This window comes from Dasypus novemcinctus, chromosome 21 (assembly GCF_030445035.2).
Source record: "Dasypus novemcinctus isolate mDasNov1 chromosome 21, mDasNov1.1.hap2, whole genome shotgun sequence".
NCBI classification, from domain to species: Eukaryota; Metazoa; Chordata; class Mammalia; order Cingulata; family Dasypodidae; genus Dasypus; species Dasypus novemcinctus.
In genome coordinates this window covers 44560180-44583129 of record NC_080693.1, presented here as the reverse complement: position 1 = coordinate 44583129, position 22950 = coordinate 44560180, and the positions used below count along the sequence as shown (strand labels likewise).

Sequence of the window (22950 nt, the reverse complement as noted above, 5' to 3'; positions counted from 1 at the left end):
GGTTGTTGGGGGACGGAATAGAAATCTCTTGGCCACAGGAACTGCCAGTTTTCGCTGAGGGGCTCGCCATATTTGAATCATTACCAGGGTTTCTTGCCAGGCGTCTGGCCTCTGCTGACATAGCTGCTAATGAATTTGTAAATTAAAAAAAAAAAAATCCTAAACAACCCAGCCTGCTATAACCTTTGCTGTCGCCACCTGCTGCCTGGGTGGGGGCTGTAAACAGAACCGGTGCTTTTCCGGTTTGAGGCTGTACTGGTCTTTGAAATGACAGTCTCTCCCTCCCCCCACTCCCCACCCCCCTCTTCCTCTGCCCGCCAAGCGGGAGAACTAGGGCTTGGAGAGAGACATCTTTCAAGTGAAATCCTTTGCACTGGGAACTATTTCAATTAGACAGCAAGGGGAATGTTAACATGCCCTCCGGCCTTTTAAGTGGGTTTTAATTTTATGTTGTAAGATAAGACACTGCAAGGCTGGGGCTGCTACTCCTCCAGCAGGCTCCATTAGTGGGGCGAGCCGGGGCCTCTTGACCCCCTGAGGCCCAGCCGAGGCTAGAAGTTGCTTTGGTTTTAACAATTTGTCAGTCTGACCCAGCTTCTTTCCATTCTCTCGTTTGTTATTCTAGGCTTTCCTGTGGTTGGAGGGCAGTTGGGCAGCGGGGCCGGCACTGAGAGACCTAACTCGGGTCCCTCCAGTGGCCTGGCCCTGGGCTGGAGCGCAGGGCCTGCCTGCTGCCTGCCCATGGCCATGCAGCTGAATGTTAGTCTTTTTTTTTTTCCCCTTCCCAGGCAGGGCACAGCAGAACAGACACTTTTCATGTGGCAGGTTTCTGGCCCGATGATGTATGACCTGTTGGCGCTACTGAATGGTGCCCTTTGTTCCAAGATATCCCATGTGCCCCCTTTTTATTGAACTGTTGATTCAGAGGGGCAGAAAAGTTCCACAGATCCCACTGCAGGCCCTGCTCTAGCCATGCCCAGGTGGGGAAGCCCAGAGATCTTGTGCTTCCCAGAAAGCTGGCAGGAAGCTCTGGGCTGCCTAAAGGCAAAGTACTCCTCAGGAAGAGGCTTTCTTTACCTGGGATTCCTCCACGGTGTCTGCAGAGAGCCTGGGGATACACACCTAGCTCCCAGCCCTCTGCCTGAGGCCCAAGAAGATCCTCCTAGTGTGGAGCAGCCCAAAACACAGTCTTCACCCAGAGAGACAAGAGCAGACAAGTATGAGTCAGGAAGAGCCCCCTTTCCCCACGTCCTGAGCCAAGGTCAGTTAAGTTGCTAGCTGTGACAGACAGGCCCTGAGGCGGAAGCCAACCACTGAAGGAAGGAGGAGCTTGGCCGCCTGCTCTGCATCAAAAAGTCCAACCAGAAATCAACCCAGGAGCCGCAAGGAGAAAACTCAGGGGGCAAACCGGAGATGAGGCTGAATTTTTACCCAACAGGAATCTCCGTCCTGATGAAGATAAGGATTTAAAAGGCACCCCTTACCCCTGCCATCTCCTGGGTTCCCAGACCAGTCTGCAGTGGAGATGGTGGATGAGGGTGAACAAGTGTGGGGAAGGTGAATGGAGGGGCCAGGAGGCAAGGGGTTGTAAGGAGAGAATCCCAACAGCACTTCCCTATTCCTGCTTCCCTTCTAACCTAGTAGCTGAGCCAGAACGTGGAGAGGATTTCATCTCCTTTCCTTCTCCGTTTTGTGGCCTCGCTTCGGCAATCTGGCAGTGAAATGGGCGCGCGAGGGGTGGGGGTAGGGTTAGTTCTCCAGGCCTTGGCTCTTCCTCTCTGGGGTGAAGGTGCTGGATGAGCTCACACATCTGACTACTACAGACAGTCCCAGGTCTGACGCTAACCTAAGCTCTTCAGTGGCTTTTCAGCAGCTGCACAAATCCCACAAAGACTTCCTTACTTTCTGAGATCACCTCCCCAAAATTGCCAGGTTGTGAGGTGACTGTTAAAAGGTGACAGACTCTTGCTTACCACCTGTCCCGGCCTTCTAGGGTCTTTGTGGGCCCTGAAATCCAGACCCATAACTTGGGGAGTAGCATGAGACCAAAAATACCATTTTGTCATTGGTACTAAATTATTTCCCTCTGAGCCCAGAGGCTCAGTGGCAAAAATGCTCAGAGGTGCTGAGGGCCTTGAGAAGAAAATTCAAGCCAAAGAGGAAACAGAGACTATTGCTGAGTCAAGAAACAAGAAGTCAGTAGTAAAAAGCATCCACACACTTCACAGTTGTAAAATGGCTTTATGTTCCGATACGTAAAATAAAAATGTCCATGCTATATAACAAAACACTTGAAGTTCCGTATCACCTGTAAGCTAATGTGGTCTCTAGTAAAGCTTTATCTGTAGAATATGTGTATGTTTGTGTATGTTTATCTAACCAATATCAAACGCATAATAAAAATTTAAATAGATGTCTTCCCAAATACCTGTGCAATGTTCATTCATATTATGTTTATTCACTTGTAAAAAAGCAAAGCTGAATTTGACATGTGGCCTGCATTTGTGATATATATATATATTTATTTATATAATATAAATAGCTATTCCGCATGCAAAGAGTTTAGTGATTTCCCAAATTTGATTACAGAGTTCACGCCAGCCACACAGATGGTCTGGTGATGTTCAATGCTAAAGATCTAGGCTGAGGACTAGGAGATCTGCCTTGCTGGAGAGTAACTGCCTTTGCTCATTTGAGCTTACTGGCTGAATTTACTGGAAGAAATGAATGTTTTCTCAATTTTCTTTTTTATTTCTTTTGGGATCTCTTGCTCCAGAGACGTGGATTTTCTGGAAGCAGAACACACTCTGGGGACGTCTGGCAGCAGCTCCAATGCAGTCTCCTGGGGACACTGCCAGGTGAGGTGTGTTTCATAATTGCCAGTTGTAGGATACAGATGGTGCCTGAGAGGCCAGTCTTACACACCAGAGAGAGACAGTGAGAGATTGTGTGTTGGGGACCAAAAAGGAGGGGCTGTGTACTTTACAAAAAAACCTGAATGGTGACAGAGATGCTATTGGTTGCATGTTCCTTACTCTTCAAAAAAAAAAATTTTTTTTTAAAATACCCATCAGGTAGCACTTATCACCTTACCCTTCCTGAAAGTCATCTTTCAGATCTCAGGACTCCAGGAATCAGTTTCCAGGCCACTAACTGAGCAGTCGGGTCTATTCTCAGAGCATCCTTTAGCAGTCAGCTCCATTCTCAGAGCATCCTTTGTCAGCTCTGGCTGAGCCCACTTCTCAGGTAGTCTCCCAGAATCTCTGGGAATCAAAGGAATGGGATTCCTGCTCCAAAACAAGATGTGCAGCTCCCCTTGTTGTAAATAGGAGCCCCAGACTCTAAGGTGTGCACAGAGCCCTCCCACCCCAACAATGAGAGTTTGCCTCACCTTTCCCTGTGGAAAGACTTCACCATCTGGCCCCTGAGTGAATCAAAGTGTATTATAAAAACTTCCTAAATATAACTCACATGAACCCTGCATTTCCATCCACCCATGGACATGTTGAGAGATGTCAGACAACAACAGACCCAGGTTCTGCAGCCAAAATCACTTCTCAGAGAATTGTTTTTCCTTCTTGCCATGGCCTCAGTTGTATGCCAAAAGATAAGATGCTCTCCAAATACATACACATATGCGTGCACAGACACTCTCTTGGAAATACCTTCCTGTGAGGGTTTCTTGGTAGTGCAGGCCACCCAAAGAGGTTAATGCTGGATTAACATGGTCCTGTCTATCTAGAAGACATGGAAGTCATCCATCAGTCCAGTTCTCTACAGTCCCCATTCCTGAATGATACTGTAAGGAAGATTCCCGGGACAAGGAGAAGCTCTGGGAGTAGAGAAATTCATTGGCAGCATTCAGGTGTGGAGAGGGCGGTTTTCTCTCGCACACTGGAGGGAGGCCACGCTCTCTTGGAAATGAGGTGGTGGGCCCCCGTTCTCGGACCTGAGATTGTGAGAGCTGGTTGTAGACGCTGAAGTGGGTGTTTCCTGGTGGCTGGGAGCTCTGAGCAGAGATGGGAGGCAGCCGAGGCATCATAGTGGTGGCGGTGAAGTGCGTGGGGAAGGGCTGGTAAGGCACAGTCTCCATTGTCTGAACGCTGTAGCTGGTATACGGGGAGACCGAAGTCCACATGTTACAGCTCAGAGGGGGTGGGGGCAGGTCGTCCACCCCAGACACCCCAGCAATCTCAGGCCCTGAACCTGAGTACATACAGGCTTCTCTTGGGGTCACCTCACTGCAATAGGAGGGGCTCAGCATCTGTTGGTCGTAGGGAGGGGGAGAGCAGAAATAGTGATCCTCCCCCACTGAAGAAGGAGCTTCCAGATAGGATCGCTTGCAGGGTAAGTCCAGGTGGCGAGCACTGTCTGCTAGAAGACAAAGAAACCTTCAGGAAGAGCCACTTTCATCAGCTCAGGTCCCAGAGCAACCCTGCCAGATGCCAGTACAGCCTACCCTCGCACTTGGGGTCCACCCTTGCCCCATGTTGTCCCAGAACCATTTTAACCAGCAACAGCTTTTATAAGGTGGCAGCAGCCAAGAAGTGGTCAGATTCTGAATCCTGCTGAAAGGCCACAGGGGACAGCACATTGCTGGACACTGAGTGATGTGTTTAGCCAGGCAGCATACAGCTTTGATCCTTTGCCAGCCTGACTCTAGGGATGGTAAGAGGACTTAATGTGCCCTGGCAGTCTTAGGCTAGGCCCACCCTGGCCAAGGAAAGTGGAGGCAAATACCAGGCCAAACCAAGCCCAGAGGCCACATCTGTCTGAATTAGCCTGAAAATTAAGGGCACAGTGTTTTTGCCTCAATCCTCAATCCCCAGGAAGACCTTAGCAAGCCAAAGCAACTCATAGGCACGTTTCTTTTCCTCTTAGAAGTACAAGATAATCCGACACATGTTCAAAGAAGACACATCAGACTGTTGTTACAGATTTCCAACACAAGATTGTCTACAAAATTAAGAAATGGAGCTGGTAATAAGTGAAAAGGGTGACTTATACTTTTAACGCTAAAAGGCTAACCTAATACTCTATTTGGGAAAAGATGACATCAGCTGCCCCAAATCAGGTATGTGTGCTTTCAACTTCCTCAACCTTGAGGACTTAAATATCTGAAGCAGCTCAGCCCCTCCTGGAATCCAGGGCCGGCCCAGGTCTGAAGGCATGAGCAGTAGCCCATTCAACAAATGTAAGAACACTTGCCCAGGGCTTATCTTGGTCCCCCACTTCCTTCTGTCTTCTCTAGGGATTCGTTCTGAGAGCCGGGTCTATAAACAGGGCAGAGTGGCCTGGGGGAGAAGGGAGACTGAGTTTGGAGGTCTGCACGCTCCTCTCCCCTTTGCCCTGTCTGGAGTATCTGCCCTCCCTGCCCCAAGGAAAAGGTTCCCCTTTCCTTTGCTCAGCCTTCTCCTTCACCCCTCACTTGTCCCTCCCTGCCATCTTCTCTCCAAATTCCTCCTTTCCCCCTGCACTAAGCTCTTGGACTTGGCAGGTAGCCAGTCACTCTATGTCAGGAGTCAGCAAATGTTTTCTATAAAGGGTCACATAGTAAATATTTTAGGCTTTGTGGGCCATACGGTATCTGTCGCAACTACTCAACTCTGCTGTTGTCGCATGTACACAGCCACAGATAATACAGGAACGAGTGAGTGTGGCTGTGTTCCAGTACAACTTTATTTATGGACACTAAAATTTAAATTCCATATAATGTTCAAGACTCACTAACTATTATCCTCCTTTGACTTTTTTTCAACCATTTAAAAATGTTAAAACCACTTTTAGTTCATTGGCAATACAAAAACAGGCAACAGACTGGCTCTGGTTCAAGGGCCATCATTTGCTGACCCCTGCTCTAGAAAGAGAACCTGTGTTCTAACAGGACTTGTGCAGGGAATACTCAGAACTGACTCCAGGTCATCCCTGTCCTGGGACTGAGGTTGCTTGGATAAGTGACAGCCTCAATCCCCAAATCTCCAGGCTGTGAAGCTTCAGCCTCTTCTGGTACTTCTAGGTAGAGCCCAAGTGATTCGTGTGTCTTCTGTCCACCCTATGGAGGCTCCAAAGTGGAACTGCAAAGCAACACCTGGAGCTGGGGAGTGATACCAGAATCTGGGGACAGCAAGGCCACAAGCCGTCTCTGAGGACTCCAAAGCCTGCATTGAAGGCACGAGCCTGCATCTCTGAACTGGGAAAGATGGCCCTGAGCCTGACTGGGGCCCTAACCCTTCAAGCCGGCTCTCCCAGGTCCACGGGAAACCAGGTGTTGGTGGGTGCATGCGTGTGTGTGTGCACGTGCTCACATACGCAGTGGGGAGTGTCTGTGGGGAGAGCTTCACCCAACCTCCGACCTTAGAGGGCTTCCAGACCAGTAGAGAGCTACCTCGTCTTTTCAGGCAATGATAGAAGAGGCTCGAGTCCCTCTGGCTTGGAAAGGTGTTGAGGGGAAGGTCTTGTGGCTCAGCCGCAGCAAACTGCATGTGAGCCCCGTTTTCATACTGGTAGTGCTGGAGGGCCTGGTGGGCGCCATGCAGGGGGCTGACATCGGGCTTGGCTGAGAGCTGAGTGGAGACGAGCCTCTGCCTCATGATGCTTTTGGAAATCACAGGATATTCTTTGCTGAAGGGGTGAGGAGAACAGTCAGAGAGAGACAGGAAGAGGGTGAAGATATTTTGAGGGTTACGGAGTCCATGTGCCTGAACGGAGGCTGCCCACCCCACTCCCAGGCTGGGGCAGCCCCACCTCTGCAGCCGCGCCACACGCAGGTCACTGTCGTCACTGCCCCGGAATCCCTTGGCAAAAGGGTTGTTCTCAATCTTCAGTTGGGTGATCTGTCAGGAGAGGACATACAGTAGCATCACTGGGAGTATAGAAGGCCTGGGCTGGCCCCTGGCCCTCCTCCCACACCCCAGGCACATTCAGAACTCATGGCAGAGTTTTAGGGAAGTCGCATTCCTTGGTGTCCTTGGGGTCTCCCCCTCAGCAGCTCTCCCCCACCCCATTCCGTGGCTTGGCTACTCCAATACCTCTGAAGAGGGCATAGCAAATACTCAGTGTCTTGCTTCTCTTTCTGGGTGTTTCTCCCCACCTCCCCATGCTCCCACCCCTCAGCCCATCTGTCAGGCCCTACCTCACTCTGGCAGTGTCCCAGAAGAGGAAACTGGAGAGAGGATGGTGAGGAGGGATAAGTGAGGGGTGAATAAAGGAACTGGGTAAGGAGGGAGGGAGGGGGGAAGGGGGAGGACTGGAGAGGGTAAAGCGGGAGTGAATGCAAAGTCTCTTCCAGCCTTAAGCCAGAAGGAGTTGCACTGGGTCCATTCACATCTGTCTTGTCCCTGGCTCTTACCCATTCTACTTTCACCTGCCTTCCCCCACACACTATCTGGCTTCAGCCCCCCATCATTCTCTCCTGCCTATGACTGCTTCCCAGTAAGCCTCCCTTAACCAGTGCAACTTCCACAACGGGGTCTGAGTGACTGTTCTAAATACAAATCTGACTCTGTCACTCTTCTTCCTAAAACCACTACATCAACCCCTCCCCATCAACCCCTCCCCACCAACCCCGGCCTGCCTCAGCAGTCCCAAGGTGTACAGGTGCCCTGAGAAAGACTAGTGGGAGCAAAGGTGGAAGCAGGAGAGGGCAGCTTGTTCAGGCGCAAGAGGTAGTTCGGGATGGGTGGGCTGGAGCTGGGGAGGGGTGAGGGCTGGGGGTGGGGACTGCCTGGGTCAATCTAGGTTCCTTTGACTGCAGCCTGGGGAGGGCCTCCAGAGGCCCCAGTCCTACTGCACTCCCACAGGACTCTTCTCCCCACTGCCTTATCCCTCTCCCTCTGCAAGCCCAGAATCCTACCTTTAACAGCACCAAAAGAAAGAAGATCTATTAGAAGTGAAGGGCCTCACACTCAAACCACAGGGTGGGCTCCATGCACCCAGGTTTTACAATTGCCCACTTCGCCAATTCCCCAAAATACACAGACCATAACTACTTTGTGCTGGAGATTTATGAGCCTCTCTTTTCCTGCTCATTATGTGATTGGCTCACTGCTCTGAGGGACACTGCAGGATTCTGAGTTCCCTGTAAAGGGCCTGCCTCGGCCTGGCTGTGTCTTGGGCTTTCACTACTTGCCTCTGTGGGGGCAGCAGAGGTGCTGGGTGGCGTTAGTGGTAGGGGCTGTGGAGCCAGTGGCTGTACCTTGTGATTCTGGTAGGAGGTCACAGAGATGAAGGAGGTCTCTGGGAATACATGGGTGCAGAAAGCTGTGTTTTTGGAGCCAAAAGCATTGTTCTCATCAGCCTTAACGATGTGTAGCCGCGGCTGGTACTTGTGCATGGAGTTGAGGATGATCTGGAAGAGAAGGGTCCCATGCTGAGCTCCAGCGCCTCAGCCTCCCTCAGCCGGCACTGGGCTGGCTTTCGTTCAGTTAAAGGTCGGGGCTCCAGGGCCTCGCTCCCAGGACTGAGCCCAGAAAGGTCCTAAAGCTACCAAGTGAGGGACTGGGCCTCTGGCCCCAAACTCAGCCCCCATGGTGCCCACTTAGCCTCTCTGCTTGGTGCCTAACCCTTGTTCCCAGACCTCCCTGATGTTACAAATGTTTCACTATGGCAAAAGAGAGCCCAGGACAAGTCCTTAAGTTTAAAAAGCCCCGGGTGAATTAAGCAGTGTAGTAGGAAGAATTCTGAGATGCAGTCAAAAGTCCTGAATGGCCCTGCCTCACTGTATGACCTCAGGCAAGTCACTCAACCTTGCTGAATCTTGGTTTGCATATTTGTAAAACAGGGTCATACTACAAAACTTACCTCCCTGAGGTTTCCCCCTCCAAGCTGACCTCCTCTCCCCTGCCTCTCCCTCTCTTCTCCTGCCTCTTCTCCCTCTGCTGGCCATCTTCCCCCCAGCCTCTCTGTGTGACCTGCCTTTCCTGGAAGAGCCTGCTGTGAGCTTTCAGCCCCTCCTCCCACAGCTGTCGGCTGCAAAAGTAGCTTCAAGGTCCAGAGTTTTTGCAGAATTGGGCTGAGGGAAGATGCCGAGAAAAATGTCCTACTCTGACCTTTTTCATCTAGTCGCTCATTCGTTCATTCATTTATCAACTTTCACAGGACCTTCTGAGAGGATGCGGGGAGATTCAGATGCCTCCTGCCCTCCTGCCCAGGACAGCTCACAGCCCAGGTAGAAGACAAGCAAAGTTCCTAAAAAACAATTCCAGAGAAGGCTAGAGGCCCCAGGTACCTAAAGCCCCTTAAGGATGTCTTGGTTTGGGGCCAGCCAGGCAAGGCTTAAGCGAAGAGGCCAGGAGGCTTGGCCACCAGAGCCCCAGGGAGTAACACACAGTAGTTGCTGCTGCAAACCTGCTTCATTTCGCTGTACCCCACAGTAGCGGCTGCATCCTGCATCGGCTGCATCGTGTGCCATTAAAATGTATTTTTTATCATTGACATTTGCCAGACGCCCTGGCCATTGGAAGCAGGACCAGGAATTTGGGGCATTTTATCAGCACTGCTGCTTCTGTTAACCCTTTAGCTTCTGTCTTGGCAGGGCTAGGCTGGTGCTCTGGTCGCAGTCGCCTCTGAGCTCCTTTCTCTCTACTTCTGGGAGTGCCCCTTCTTTGGGGTGGCCCTGCTGGCTCTCACTCTCCAGGTTCCCAGGGACCTTTCCTGGTGCTGAAGACTATTGAAAGATTTAACCCTTGGGTGTCCAGAATGCCAAGAAAAAGGTCAGAGTCAGGTTCTTCCATGGCAAGTCTGGGCTAAAGCCTAAGTCTGAGAAAGCTCTGCTCTCGTTATGCCCTAGAGGGCAGGGACAGCTCAGAGAGCAGGCTCTGCCAGGGAAGGAGGCAGGCTGGGAGCTGGGCTGTGGGCTCTGGCCCTTCCTAGACTCAATTTACCTTGGTGACTCCATCAAACAGGAACTATCCTTACTGCTCTCTGCCCCCTCAGCCCTTGGTGAAAAATCTCTGGTCCTTCTTGGGGCAAGTGCAGAACTTCCCAAACTCCAAATCAGATCCTGCTGCTGGGGACCCACTTCACTAGTTACAGATCCTGAGCAAGCTTTCCCCCCTCTCCAGCATTGGGGTCACCATATGTAAAGTGGGACCTTCAACCAAGTGGTCCCAGACATGCCTCCTATCTCTGACAGTCTGGAACCTAAACAAGCGTCTGAAAGAAAAGCCCACCCATCGAACCTATGCAAATACCAGCTGTAGCCTCAGTCCTATCAGCCCAGCAGAATGAGAAACCAACCTAGTGACTCACACACCAGGCTTTCCTCGGAAATTCCTCAGGTGCCCCATTAAACTCCTTTCCCAGAGTCTTACATTTATATTTGTTGCAGAAGATACCACGCCAAATGGACTGGTCGCATCAACAAACCCCACTACATGACTGGTCCTGTCATTATCTCATTGTTTTACAGAAATGGGATTCATTATGTTCTGGCTACAATTCAGAAGCCTGTTCTATTTTAACAATTATGATAGCGCCAAACATCCATCTCCTCAACAGATCACCATAGTATTCCTGGCCAATGAGGCCCATATTTTCTATGTTAGAATCACTGAACATTCCAGCATGGACAGGCAGATCTAAGAGATCATTCTAGTCCAACCCCCTAATTTTACAGATGAGGAACAAGAGGTCTGTAGTGGGAGCATGACTTGCCCAAGAAGACAGCTGGTTGGAGATGGTCCTGAGCAGAATCTGGATGTCCTTTGAGAGAGCACATGCTGCTCTCAACACCAGCTCAGCAATTCGTGATAAAGTGTTAATCAAGCACTGTAAGGGAAAGGGATTCCCCAGACCCTGTTGGCCATCACATAACACAACATATTGGGATTCTAGCCACACAAGAGTCTCATTTTGTCATATATTAAAACCAAATATTGTTGTATAAGATAGTAAAACCTCATGTAAAACACAAATATGGTTGATATTGCATACATAAATATAAATAAACTAGAAAGAAGGAAAAAGAATAGCAGCTATGCAAGCCAGGCAAGGCAAAGAGAGATTGAGAGGTGATGAATTTTATTTGTTTGCTTATTATTATTATTATTATAGAATAATGAAAATGCTCTGGGAGTGATTGGGATGATGAAATGCACAAACGTGATTACACTAAATACCACTGATTGTACTCTTTGGATGGATTTATGCTTTATTAATCTGTATCAATAAATTTTTAAAAATATTTTTTAAAAAAAACTACTATCAATTACCCAATGTCTGTTCTCCCTTCTACCTTACTAACATTACCTTGATTGTGGTTAGATAGCCCAATTACAAATACTCCCTTTCACTGTCATTTCTATACAATGAAATGCATATGGATATCTACTTTTGGAGCCTTAAGAAAAAGCTATCATTTGTCTTAATTAAAAAAAAAAAAAAGGAAAGGGGTGTTGTCTCAGTAGGTGGAAACCCACAAAGTAACTGAAAGAATACTGTATTCCCATCCTAGGAAGTCCTGGCACATCCTCTAATAGAGTGGCAAAAATCCCCTCCGTACATGGGCAGTGCCTAGGAAAGAGGACAGACCAATATGCCAGGCCCTCGATACTGAAGGGTGAACTTATGAACCTTGTTCTTGTGAAATTGAAACTTAGTCTAATATTAGACACTGTCTACGAGTTACCTCCTGAAAGCCTCCTTCTTGCTCAAATGTGGCCTCTCTCTAAGAAGCCAAACACATCATATAAATGCATTATCTTCTCCCTGGCATGGGACATGAGCCTCCCTGGCACCAAGGGATTATTACCAAGTACCAACTTGCAATGCATTTGGAAAAAGATCTTGATCAAAAGGGGGAAATAGTAAATACAAATGAGTTTTTATAGCTAAGAGATTTCAAAATGAGTCAGAAGGTCATTCCAGAGATTATGCTTATGCATGTCTCAGGAGGATCTCACTGACTGCCACAGTAAACAATGCCTCAAGCTAGGGGGCTCCTGAGGACTCTAGAGACAGCTAGACATGCAGGCAGGGCAATCTCAGAAATTCAGCACCTGTCAGTGGGCCTTACCTTGAAACATATGCTCCCCAATGTAACAGAGTTAGACTCATTTATAATTTCCATACACATGGCTCTTCTGCCCCTTTTATGTGAACCTATAATTAGCACTATACTCATTAAATATATGCCCCAGAGACTTAAGTCTTCAGGCTGTTTACATACGCCAGTTGAGCCCTGAATCTTAGCAGAATTGCAACAATACCCTCCAGTTCACTGGACTCACCCAGGACAACTAACAAAAGGTTGATGACGGACAATGCCCATCACAAAACAACAACAACAACAAAAACAACAACAGAGAATATCTACAACTGCAAGCAAGATAGTTCCATCCATCTGCCCCATGGACTCTAAGCCTCCTCTCAATCAGAAATAGAGTGGGCATCACCATCCCCAAATCCTCAAGATTGAGGAATGAACAAACATAAGGGGAGGATGCAACTATGGACTAAATTAGACTTATTTTTCTAGCAATGGAAGAAGTTGTATCATTAATATAAAGGCAGTGGTCACCTGAGGTTCTAAGGGGAGGAAGAGGGAAGAATAGGTATAACAGGGACATTTGGGGACATTGGAATTGACCTGCAGGTCATTGCAATGATGGATACAGGCCATTACACATTTTGTTAAAACCTATAAAATTGTGCGGCATGTAGTACAAACTATAACATAAACTATAAACCATGGTTAGTAGCAGTGCTTCAATATGTGTTCATCAATTGTAATAAATATAACCACATTAATGAAAGATGCTGTTAATGGGGAAAAGTGGGGTAGGGGTAGGGGGTGGGTATATGGGAATCCTTCATTTTCAATGTAATATTTACATAATCTAAAACTTCTTTCAAAATAAATTTTTTTAAAAGAAAAAAAAGGAAAACAAATTCTATTCTGCATCATAATTTTACTATCTAACACTTCCTTTTCCCTCATCCTTATCCTCTCCTGCCCTGCAGAGAGGTCAGTACAAGAGACAGAGACCTTGGCCAGATGGGCCTCAGGTCTCACCCCAAGGGCAGCAACCCTGCAGTCTTGCCACAAAGGGCCTTGAAACCTCCCTGCCTTCTCTCACAGTAACAGCAATAATACCTGGTGTTTATCAAGCATTCCCCATTTGCCAACAGGTCCTGTGCTAAGTATTTTACATACCTCATATAATTAATTTTCACAACATCCCCTTATTATTATCCCCATTTTAACAGATGAGGGACTGAGGTTCAGGGAGGTGAAGGCAATTGCTCAACGTAGGCAGGGCAAGAATCGGAACTAACCCCCAAGCTGGAGCTCATCCCTTTTCCTGCTGGGGAGGGCCAGGCCCCATCTGGAGTTCTGGGGGGCATCTGAATCTCCCAAAGTCCCCAGCACATTGTCAAGGCTCACAAAATGTGGGAGAAAAAGAGGAAAAGAGGGAGATAAATAGCTCTGGGTCCCCACTGGCAAACTGACAGCATGAGCTTTGGGGAGACATCAGCCCCTGGCTGAGGAAGTACCTCTCTACCTCAATACCACCCTCTTCAGGAAGTTCACACATTTACCTACTATTTACCAGCACCCACTGTTTTGTCAGATACAGAGCTAGGCACTGGGGCACAAAATTTTAAAAACCTCGTTATTATCTCCTGAGGAAATCAAACATTAATCCAAAAATAAAAGCTAGTGGAAGGAAGACTCCATTTATATATTGAAGGATAAAAAAGAAGACCTTAACAAAGAGAAAGACAATCCTAACAATCCTCCCTAAGTTAATTTATTATTTAAGTAACTCTAATAAAAATACAAATCAGTTTCTTTTTCAACACTACAAGCTCTTCTAAAGTGTGCATGAAAAAAATAGACAAGAAGAGCCAAGAACACTGAAAAAGAAGAGCAATGGAGGGACTAGCCCAGCCAGACACTAAAATATATTATAAAGTCTCAATAGTTAAGGAACTGGCACATGAATAGACACAAGGTCACATGGGAATCCAGAATACATAAGTAAGGTATCCTGAATTAGAGGGAGAAAGGTGACTATTCAATTAATGGTACTGGGACAATGATAACTCTAGAAAAAAAATGTTGGATCCATACCTCATATCAAATGTCAGGATAAATTCCAAAAGGATCAATAGTTAACTGAAAAAATAAGTCCATAAAATACTAGAAGAAGACATGAGAAAATTCCTTTATAAGTAAGGAGTGAGTAAGTGTTTTCAATTACTCAAAATCCAGAATCCGTAAGGAAAACACTGATGCATTCAATCAACAACTTTTGCATGGGAATACTACCATATGTAAAATCAAAAGACAGATGACAAACTGGGAAAACATATGTGCAACTCATATCACAGAGAAGAACAAAACCTTCCTAATTTATAAAAACTCCTAGAAATTGACAAGAAAAGGGATCAACAATCTAAAAGAAAAATGAGCAAAGGGTAAGAACAACATTTCACACAAAAGGAAAGACATATGGTAAGATGCTTAACCTTACTCATAATAAAGGCAATGCAAATTAAAACTAAAAGTGAGATCTATTTCTCACCTATCAGACTAGCAAAAATCCAAAAAGTTTGCTCTCACTTCTTGTTGGTGAAGCTACAGCAATGTTGAGAATATACATCAATACAACTCCTTCTGAGGGCAATTTGACAATATTTTTCAAAATTACAAACTAAATACTCTTTGAACCAGCAATTTGTCAAACAGATTATACTTAGCACAGGTGCAAAATGAGATATGTATAAACTCATTCAAAAAAGCAAAAAAAAAAAAGGGAAAGGGAAGCAAATGTGGCTCAGGCAACTGGGGTCCTGCGTACCACATGGGAGATCTGTGATTCAGTTCCTTTTGTCTCCTAAAGAAGACAGAGAGCTGGCATGACGGGCAAGCACAGCAAGCTGACACAAGATGATGCAGCAAGAGACTCAAGAAGAAAAACATAATGAGAGACAAAACGAAGCCAGGAGCAGAGGTTCCGGGTGCCTCCTAAAGAAAATGAGCAAGATAGTGAGCTAACATGATGGACAGGTGCAGCAAGCTGACACAACAAGATAATGCAACAAGAGACATAGGAAGAAAAATATATATAATGAGAAACACAACAAAGCAGGGAATGGAGGTGGTTCAAGCAATTAGGCACCTCCCTCCCACATCGGAGGTCCCAGGTTCAGTTCCTGGTGCCTCCTAAAGACACAGCACATGGTAAATGCAAACAACAAAGGGGTGGGGAGAAATAAATAAAATCTTTAAATATAAAAAAAGGGAAAAACTTAGTTCAATAAAGGACTGCTTACATAATTTATAGAACAATCATGATGAAATTCTATGCAGCGATAAAAAAGGAATAAGGAACAGAACAGATATAGCTCAGTGGTTGCACGCCTGCTTCACATGTATAAGATATGAGGTCCCTAGTTCAATCACCGGTACCTCCTGAAAAAAAAAGGAAAAAGGATAGGAATAAGGAAGGTCTCTATGAACAGAATGTTCTCCAAGATATATTGTTAAGTTTGCAAAGTAAGATGCAAAAAGTATGTTTGTACATGAATAAAGAAATGCTAGAAATAAATTAATAGCGCTAGTTACTTATGGTACAGTTTGGAAGAAACTAGGTGGATGGGGGCTTCTCATTGTATACATTTTTATTGATTTATTTTTGAACCATGTGACTATATTCCCCATTAATTTTTAAATTCCCTATTAAAAAATAAATCTAAAAAAATACAAGTAACTACTTAGTGGTAAGTACTAGTACAGAAAGGTACAAGGTGCTCTGACAGCATATACTGGGGACCCTGAATTGTCTCCCTGAAGAGATTGCATTTGAGCTCAGATCCCAAGACTGAGGTGTAATTAACTAGTTGAAGGAGGCAGGAAGATTGTCCCAGGAAGATGGAGCCCCTGGCATGTGGCCGGAGGAGAGGAAGAATTGACACACTGAGGGGACTGTGCAGGCTACTTTGTGGCTGGGAGCCCCAGTCTGACTGAGATTCTAGGACAGTTAGACTCACTATGTCAGAAATCCTAAGCAATCGGGAAGGCCTGGGACACAAGTGGTGTGAAGATAACTACCTCCATTCACACACAGGTGCATACACAGGCACCCACACACAAACACACTCACAAACACACACTCAGGGCCCAGCATGAGGGCACACTCGGGCCAAGGTAGCTATCTTCTTCCTGTCTCCACATCAGAAGGAAAGTTGTCCTACATGCCAGTCATCTCTGCATCCTTCCACAGAGCGTGGGTCCTGCCTACATCCCAGTGAGGCCCTCCTAGAATTCCTGAAGCCCAAGCATTTCCAGAATATTTTTATTCAGAGGAAGAGGAAAAGAAGGAGAAGAAAAAACAGTTTTTCCATCATATGGTGGCCTGGCACAGGACCCTGCAAAGGGGTGGCGAGTAGGAGAGGCGATGGGCAGGCAGCCTCTGTAGCCAGCGGAACAGTAAGTGGAGCTGAATTTGGGCCATGCAGAGGCAGCTCAGTCCTGCTGTAGCCTCTTGATCCTTTCTGTCCATTCTCTGGCCTTCCACTGACTCCCAGAACATGGTGGTCATACCCTGACCTATCCCCTAAGAACAGAGGCTTTCCTGGACTCACAATAACCACCCACGGGGAATTTTCTAGTCAGAATTTAGTCCTGTCTTATAGACCATCTGGCCGCTTGGTTTGAGGGATGCCTGTTCCAGGACTCTACCTGCCTCACAGGATGGGCTTCCAAGCCCAAGTCTTCACCTGGATCTTCAGACACTGGAGAGAAACAGAATGTGTGGTGATAGAAAAGGGGTCTTGGAAGATAAGGAAATTAGCAAAGCATAGATTATCCCAAAATGGCTGTTCTATCTCCCCTATAACCAGGATTCCCTTCTCCTTGAAGCCTTTAAGTATGGAGTAGATACACAGCCTCTTAGCCACCCCTGTCTAACTCTTAGGATGAGGAAACATGGTGATTTGGACTCAGGGGTCTCTAAGCTAAAAGGATACTGAGTTTACCTGGTGGGCCCCAAGATGTTGCCACAACCACCCTGATACTCGACTTTACCACAATGACCCCAATCCCAGCTCATAGCTGGATCTGGCTCCATTTCCAAAGGCAGATCCAGCCCATTGGATGAGGGTCATGGAGGAGGGAAACCAATGGAAGGCACCTGCTGATGCCCCTGGGATACTGCGAGATCCCCGGGAAAAGTCCAAAGTCCATTTGGCTGGAGAAAGTTCCCTGGGGTTTGGAAGTTTTTAGGAAAACTCAAAGATGTAGAGGTGAGTTATGCAGAAAGAAGGGTTTGCTGGGGCAAGTTCATAGTACAAGATGACTATTTCCCTGACTCCTGTACTGAAAAGCCAAGAAGGGTGACTTGGGCAGCTCACCACTCCCACTGGCACAGGCCAAGAAGCAGAAAGCCAATGTCCAAATAGGTTGGCCTGCTTGGGTATGTCCAGAAAGTCAGCTCATCCTCCAAAGCCCTTGCTTGCTGCTCCTTCTCCAGGGATGCTTCACATAGCTTAAGATCTGACTGCTAGAGTCCTGGGTACCAGAAGACAAGTGGGGAGTAAAAAGAGCTCTGGACTAGGAGACAGAAGGCATAGGTCTGAGCCCTCTTCCTTTGTTCCCAGCTCCTGGGACAATCCTCTCTTCTGAGGCCTGCCACCCCCACAGGAAGTGTTATAATCAATAAACTCAAGTGCCAGATAAACGCAGAAAGAAGGGGAGAAGAAGGAAAATGCTTTGCATCCCATCCCTCCTGCGAGAAAGCTGGGTTGGCATGCAATACCCCCTACTGCCAAGGAGAGGGGAACCCCACGTAGGCATGAGTGTGCCAGAGCTGCATACAGGGCTATGACAAGCCACTTAAGGACCTGGGTAGAGCCTTCAAAGAGGCAAACCAGACTGGGAAAACCTCCTGCAGGGCTATGAAGGCTAGATCTCTCTCTCCCACTTCCTGAAGAAGGCCAGCTTTCCAACCACTTAACTCCCTCCCCTCCCACTTTTCTATAGGGCCCTAGGGAGATAAAAGGGTCCTGTGTCATTCCTGCAGCTGGGAACGTTGATAACAAGCTGGTACACCCAAAATCCTCACTAGAGCTTTGATCCCTGGGTACTTCTGGCCACCCGAAGATCTTGCTCCTGCCAAGCTCTGAAAACTCTCCCCAGTGATCTGTTCCACAGCATCTGTGTGTGTTTGTGTGTGTGTGTGTGTGTGTGTGCAGTTGTGGGCAGAGACTGCCTGCTGGCTTGGCTCCAGGACTCACACTACCTCCCCTCACTTTTTGAGGTTGGTCCCATAGCCAAGCCAAGCAGAGCTGGCCAAGTAGGAGTTGTCTGGAGACAGGAGTTAATTGTGTTAATTAAGCATTCTCCTAGCAGCTAGTTTATAGATCACCAATGAGTTAGAAGAGAACTGAACAGACACTGAGAAAATTAAAACTAGGAGCTGCTTGCCAGTTACCAATCACTCAGAAATGAAGCACTGCTGGGGTTTTCCATGAGGCACTATGATTCACAGAATGCTGATTTGCACACAACTCCCCAGAAACAACTGAGGCATGAAAGGGGGCATACTCCCACCTCCTCCTCCTCCTCCTCCACCACCACCACTGCCAGGTGTGCAACACAGGCAACTGCATCTAGAGCCTCCACTGTATCCCCAGCCACCCCATCCATACTTCTAGGGGAAACGTGGGTCACCCAGGCTTCTGTTTGCCACACACTTGAGCTAAAACTTTCCACATAAAAAGCTCCTTTCTGTGGGCCTGCCAGATGGGGAAAGAATGAGCTCCAGCAGCCCAGATGGGGCATCAGCAGAGCATCTCAGGGGCTTCAGAATCTCTTTTGTGAGAGCCAGGTCCCAGGCAAGGCCAGGAAGGAGCTGACCCAGGAGCCCGAGCAAGGCATTCCCTTCCAGAGGGTAGGTGGCTGGCAGGCCAGGCAAAGAGCAGACTCCAAAGGGGGAGCTTCAGAATTCATCAGAGACCCTTTCTCAACCAGACTTACTTTGTCTTGTGTTCTATTCCAGCACGAGCAAATTTTGGGAAATTGACATTGAGATTTGGCCCTTAACCATCATTGTCATGGTTGCCATTTATTTAGAGCCTTCCATGTGCAAGAATCTTCCTGCATATCCTCTCATTTAATTATCTCAACCATGAATGGTTCATACGGTCTTCTCCATTTCCTAGTGAGGAAACTAAGGCTCAGAGAGGCTAAGAAACTTGCCCAAAGTTACCTAGTCACTAAATGGTAAGGGATCTGCGAGATTCAGAGAAGCCTTTGCTCCTTCCACAAACTGGCCCAGCAAGTGCCAAAGCCTGGAGCTGCATCCCTAAAGTGGATTCTACCCAGCCCCACCCCCTCCCACCCTTATACTGTCCCAGAACTGGCCCCCAAGTGAGGCAGTCTGCATTCTTACATGGCCAAAGGGGTCCAGGTGGTTGTTTGTCAGCTTCAGCTTCTGGAAGGACACCAGCTGCCGCATCCAGTGGGCCCCAGTGGCAGGAGAGTCCGGGTGGACGTACAGCCTTCCTGGCATAGCAGGCTCAGCCTTCCCCGCCACCATCCTGCCAACAGAGCAGACAGCACACTACAGTTGACTGCCCTGGGATTTGGTGAATCCCAGATCCCCTGACTCCTCTGGGAGCAAACCCCACAGATCAGAGGGGAAAAAAAGAGTTTCTGGTCCTATCACATTGTCATTTTAGGAGTTTGGGGATGAGAGTGAGGGACAGGGCAGAGAGTATTTTATTTTACTGCAGTAGAAAGAGAAAGGGAGATTATAGAGAAATGTGTTTATTTATTAGAAGGCTTGGGGTTAATTACAAAAATATTATGATGAGATCTGGGCCCTTCTGTGTATGTGCTATATTTCACAATTTTCAAATGTTATAAATTATATTATTTGGAGGAAGCTTCTCAGATGACAACTTTCAAGCCCTAAAACAATGATAAGAAATTGGTAGCTGGCCACTAAACCCAAGAGTCTAATCTGCAGAGTGCTAATCCAGCCCAGAGAGAGAAGAATTAGGAACTTCACCCTTTCCAGGACGTGGCCAAATTCTGTCTCCTCAGCCTGGTCTCTGCTGGTTCCACTACCCACCCACCACAGAGCCAGCATCCAGACCCAGCCTCCTGGATGGCAGCTGATTCATTAATGCCCCTCTCTCCTTGAGTGCTGGGGCAGACAGGTATCAAGGACTTGGTCTCATGAGAAGTAGCCCAGCATTCATTCACCAGGCTCCAGTTTGGTTTTGTCCCTCAACCTACCTGCCTCCCTCCTTCCTTTGCCAAAGGTTGCTACCAACCAGCCACTCAGGCAGCAGTCCTTTCTCACTCTGGATGTGGACATACCACTGATGAGGGAGTGGCTGCACAGCCAAACAGGAAGAGGTAGCTTGACTAGGAAGTGAGGGGACAGTGCTCACAGAGCAGGTCACTGGACCCTGCACAACTGAGGGCCCCGGAGAAAAGTGGCTACTCCTCCCCAGTGCAGCACTCCAGAGCCTGAATCTTCCCAGGGTCAGGGTTTTGTCCATTGCCCCAACAGCATGGTCTGCAGTCCTGAGTGTCCATGGTAGTGAGGAGAGCACAGACCCTTGTAATCCACTGACTCACAAACACTGCACCTGTGCCTCCAGGCCCAACCTGCAGCGGGAGCACAGACATTTGCCAACCCTCCCCAGCCTCTGCAGTCCCAGTTCCAGGGAGTAGACCTGAGGTTGCAGATCTGGGCAGCCCCTTAGGCTAACATGTGAGTCCCTGGATAAAGCATTGGGTGGGGTGGGATGGGTGTGCTGAATGCAAAGAACAGGTGATGGGAAGGACAGTGATATGATGAGGGTCCCAGGCCTCTTACCATTTGTTGTCGCAGAACTTGTAACGGTGGTCATCCGCAGGAACGATGTCAATCAGCAGGATGTACTTGGTCTTGGGGTTCATGCCCGTGACCTTTACCTTGTAGCTGGGGAACATCCTCCTGGGTGAAGCCAAGGGATGAGGCAGGAGGCGTGGACAGAGCACCAGGAAAGATGGCACAGAGTGAGAGAAGGGGCAGAAGGCCTTTGAGAAGTTCTGCCCTTTTAGCTTGGCACTGGTCATAGCTGTGTGATCTGGCATGAGTCACTTCCCTCTCTGGCCTTGGCCTTGCCCTTGCACAAGGAGAAGGTTATACCAGCTGTTCTCTCAGAACCCCTGCAGCTGCTGGTCTTCATGACTAGGAGGAAGGTTTACAGGTTCCAAATTCCTTGCTCCTCCCACCCCCAATTCCCTAAGATTGAGGCCTGGTGGCTGTCAGCAGGTCAGGATTGTGAGAGAGGAACTACGACAGTAACCTGGGGCTGCCTGAATTTCCTTCCTGTCTTTTGCCAGTCTCATATGCAGTTAAAATCCTGGGGCACCATTATAAGGAATCCAGCAGATGGCCTAGAAACTCCCAACAATGAGATGCCTCCTCTGGATCACTGTTTCTCTGGCAACCCTCAGGCTAAAAACCAACTCTCAGGAAACAAGCTAGGGCTGCTGAGAATCCTGCTGGGTCTTTGGATTCCTTACGTGTACTTAGCAGAGGCGCCAATGCCTGTGAACTCCTCACTTGGGCCTGCATACACAAACTGGGGCCTGGGGCCCAGGTGAAAGTCAGTCCAGGAGGCTCACGGATGAGAGCATGGATTCTGGAACCACACTGCATGGTCCAGAGCCTGGCCCCACCACTTACAAACTGTAAGGCCTTGGGCAACTTGCCTTGGTTTCCTTAACCTAAGATGGGAGTAACATTACTACCTATCTCATAGTTGTTGTGTGGATTAAATGAGTCGATTTACAGCTGTTTCCACTGACCCCCACTGCACTCCCACCTCCACGAGCCAGTGGCATGGCCTATTTCTCTGAAAATGGAGTCACCGAAAAACACACAGCTTTCTCAGTTCCTGAGCCATGCCCAGGATCCTGAGGCTCAGGAACCATTCTAGAGAAGGGCTTCCCAGACACCCCCCAGCACTCACACACATTCAGCTCCCTCCCTGGTCACCAGGTCTTGAGCCTGGACTTCACCAGAGTGGGGCAGACCCAGTTTCCTCATAATCCTCCTCAGATACTCTCTTCCCCCTCCTAGATGATCTTCCCCAAAGAGGACCACCTCAAGATAGAAGCAGCATCCAAACCTAACTGAAGATACTAAAGGGAAATAGGAACCAGCTCCCCTGAGTTGTGATACTGTGCAACCAGTCCACTCCAGGAACACCAATCAGGGGGGTCCTTTTTGTTTTTCACTAACCAGATACCTCAAACAGATGACTGGAGCCCCCCATTTTGCCAACAGGGGTACACGCTTACCTGGATAGGGCAGGGATTCCAGAAAGGATCAAGGCCTCCACAAGCTGGCAGTGCCTATAGCAAGCCCAGGCCAGGACCTGAGGCCAAGGGTTCAACTCTGCCCCAGCCCAGCCCCAGCCAGCCCAGACTGTGCACCTTCTCTGTGCTAGAAGAAAGGCCAGTGTGAAAACTGCAGTGGCCAGGCCTGCAGGGATGTGTGAGCATGTGGATGCACAAGCGCATGTGCAGTAGTACATGTGAATGCGCGTGCGTGTGTGTGTGCGTGCCTGGAGGGAGGAGGGAAGTTCTAGCTACAAGTCTAGGGACTTATAAACCGTGTGGAAGAATTTGTCTCAGATGTCAATTGAAAGCATTTTCAAATGTCTACCCCACCCCCTCCCCAGGAGTGGGGGAACCCAATCCTGGCTTCTGCTCAACAGCCTGCCAGCCTGGCCAGGGGGCACAGCTGGAGCCTGTACCACCCTCTTTCCTGGCCCAGCCTCTCCCCTGATGGGCTAAGGCTAAAAGGGGAGGACAGCAGCTGCTTCACCTACTCTCCTCCCCAGGAGAAGGCCAAGAATCCTGCCCCCTCCAGGCCACCATTTTGTAACTGTTACAGAAGTAGCCACAAAATGGGGCAGCCCTGGCTGTGCTTGGGC

At 48.2% G+C, this 22950-nt stretch overlaps 1 protein-coding gene across 4 annotated transcripts in view; it reads right to left on the bottom strand.

Moving 5' to 3' along the window:
- Positions 1–2221: 2221 nt before the first annotated feature.
- Positions 2222–22950, bottom strand: part of TBX4 (T-box transcription factor 4) — a 43141-nt gene continuing 22412 nt past the window's right edge. For 3 of the 4 annotated variants that reach the window (XM_058283875.1, XM_058283876.2, XM_004460414.3), the window contains 6 exons: positions 20838–20957; positions 19398–19545; positions 8195–8347; positions 6745–6833; positions 6386–6621; positions 2222–4374 (listed from right to left, as the gene is read on the bottom strand). In XM_058283875.1, coding sequence (XP_058139858.1) covers positions 3755–4374; positions 6386–6621; positions 6745–6833; positions 8195–8347; positions 19398–19545; positions 20838–20957 — 1366 coding nt within the window. In that variant the 3' untranslated portion in view covers positions 2222–3754. The remainder of the gene's footprint in view (positions 4375–6385; positions 6622–6744; positions 6834–8194; positions 8348–19397; positions 19546–20837; positions 20958–22950) is intronic. The other variant, XM_058283877.1, reaches the window with a different exon arrangement.